The 2,454-nt window shown below is 33.0% G+C and overlaps 1 protein-coding gene across 1 annotated transcript in view; it reads right to left on the bottom strand.

Moving 5' to 3' along the window:
• The window catches only part of LOC122524988 (probable protein phosphatase DDB_G0282105), a 3,812-nt gene extending 1,790 nt beyond the window's left edge, over window positions 1–2,022 (bottom strand). The window contains exons 1-2 of the mRNA XM_043647518.1: window positions 1,885–2,022; window positions 4–991 (exon numbers count right to left, since the gene is read on the bottom strand). Of these exons, the coding sequence (XP_043503453.1) occupies window positions 4–991; window positions 1,885–2,022 (1,126 nt within the window). The remainder of the gene's footprint in view (window positions 1–3; window positions 992–1,884) is intronic.
• Between the last annotated feature and the right edge of the window lie 432 nt (window positions 2,023–2,454).

Below are 2,454 nucleotides of genomic sequence, written 5' to 3'. Positions count from 1 at the left end.
CACTCGAATCTTCTTCTTTTCTTCTCTTTGATAAACTACTCGACAAATTCTTGACCTTAGACTTTCGTGAAATATTTCCATTCTTATCTAAGACCCGTCGATTAATCGATATCTTCTCATCGATATCCTTAACTCGATCTATCCTCGTAGTTTTCTCATTGTTAGAAAGATTCAACGTTTCCGTACCTTTCTCATCGGTCTCCCTTTGGCGTATACCTTTAACGAGAAAATGATCCAACGGGTGAAGAAACTCCATTTCTTTTTTGCTCATACCAATTGTCGCGTCATAATACTCCTCGACGAAATCAAAGAAACTGTGATCGTATTGTTCGTTCAATTTTATTCCGAGGGTAGAATCAATAGTATTTAAATGTATAGAATTGAATATAACGTCACCGGGTGGTTGATTATTCTTATAATATTTTTTCAAATTAGCTTCTATTAATTTGTGTCTATAAGCGTTGTAATTAAACGTTGATATATCGATTATGGGAACTTCCGAATTGGTCACAACGAATGACGACGATCTTTCGACGGGTACTTCCTTTTCTAATTTTATTTTTTTATTAATATCGTTTAATAATTCAGAATTACACGAAGACGTATGATGATTATTTTTATGATGATTATGGTAATTTTCGTAGTGGCCAGGCCCATCTCCTCCACTGTTTGAACAAAGATTTGGCGTGGATACTGCTCTACGATTCGAACTGCTAAATCGAAGATCGTAATCCGAGCTCGAACTTGAATCGATTGGTATTGGTGCAGGATAATGCATCACCACAGCTCGGCGTATACGTTCCTCCGAATTTCGAATACTACGTCCAGTTTCACGATGATCATCATCATTTTCATGTATATTCGATTCAACGCTATTCGATTCTACTATTCCTATCCTTCTACGAATTATCTTATTCCATTTCTCGTTGGTTCCGTTGGTGACGGTGACGGTGGTCGTACTCGTTGTTCCCTTTTTTATCCTTGATTTATCCTAAATCAATCCGAGAACAAAAAAAGGCCAGAGGATATTTCGAATTTGCGGAGTTAGTTCAAACAAAAATGGGATTATCGATGGAAAAGTATTATTACAGCCCGGGGACATGCTTATTGATCAAACTATCTTTATATTTCTTTTTCTCTCCCCCTTTTCTCCTTCCCCCTCCCCTTTTCTATCTACACTGTCTACTATTATATTTTTTCTGTTCTCATTTTAGATGATTTTTCTATCCTCCCCCCTCCTCACTCCCGATGGTTATTTTTTATATTATATATTCTTTGTTAAATGTGATTTTTTTTTTCAAAACGTTAAATATTTCTTTCTTTAGAATAATTTTTGATTGTTGTTCGGTACGCAGGATGGTCGGTTGACATTCGTATCGGTAAAATTATTCAATAGGAATTTTATATTTTTAATGATTGAGTATATGTTATTTTATTTGTGAAAAGTATTGGTGCTACTTTGTATTATAAAATTTAATACTGTTAAATACTTATAAAAGTACAAGTCACTACTTTTTCATTTGAAATGAGAATACTTTTTGTTTATTTAAATAAACTAAATTTTCTATTCGACTACCTTGCCAAATATTAAATTATATTTTCTATAATATAATAAAAATAAAACTTATATATTGAATAACACAGAAAATGATGAATTTATATTTCCGATACATTTATACATAATTGAATATACGTGAATTTGAAATATAACAGAAAAAAGAAAAAAAGGAAAAGAAAATTTCCAATCGCAATTTCGACCACCCTGTCGGAAAAGCACGCACGTAAAGGATGACAACAACGACGTAAAAAGAAAAAATAAAAAGAAGAAAAAAAAAAAAGATGTAACCCCCCGAAAGAAGATAAAACAGAATTGTAGATACGTACGAGACAAAATTGAAGATTCACGATCAGTGGTACTGCCAATAGGATAACCAAAGCCAAAACGAAAATGTTTTCAACTAGGAACGGCGGTGAGGATTGCAAGGTTAGAATGAATTTAGTTGAATCCACGATTTTCAGCATCCCGTTGAATTGAATTTTGTCCTAATGCTAGTAGTATGAAGAAGTAGAAAGCTTTTCTCTCTAACTTTCTGCTTCATGTTAAAACGTAGATTGACATTGAAGATCAATGAGAAAATATAAAAGGATGGAAGAAGAATCGATTTAGATATATATATACATATACATAGGATATGTATGAATTTTCTGTCACTTTTTGAACCGACAGGAAATGTCTCTATTTTAACATAGTCAAACGATTGATTCTTCCATCTATCCGCCAATCCCGTTGCTTGCTACCTTTTTTCTTCCTATTTTTCCTCTCTATTCTACCTTTTCTACATTTTCTACGATAATCTACCATCGATATCTCGAATCGTATGAGAGATATCAAGGATTTATCTTTCTATCTCTTTCTATCCTTGCTTGCTTTTGCTTTCTTCCTTTTCTTTTTCT

Source organism: Polistes fuscatus, unplaced genomic scaffold (assembly GCF_010416935.1).
Source record: "Polistes fuscatus isolate 324 unplaced genomic scaffold, CU_Pfus_HIC Scaffold8, whole genome shotgun sequence".
Lineage (NCBI taxonomy): Eukaryota > Metazoa > Arthropoda > Insecta > Hymenoptera > Vespidae > Polistes > Polistes fuscatus.
This window is presented reverse-complemented; position numbering and strand designations above follow the sequence as displayed.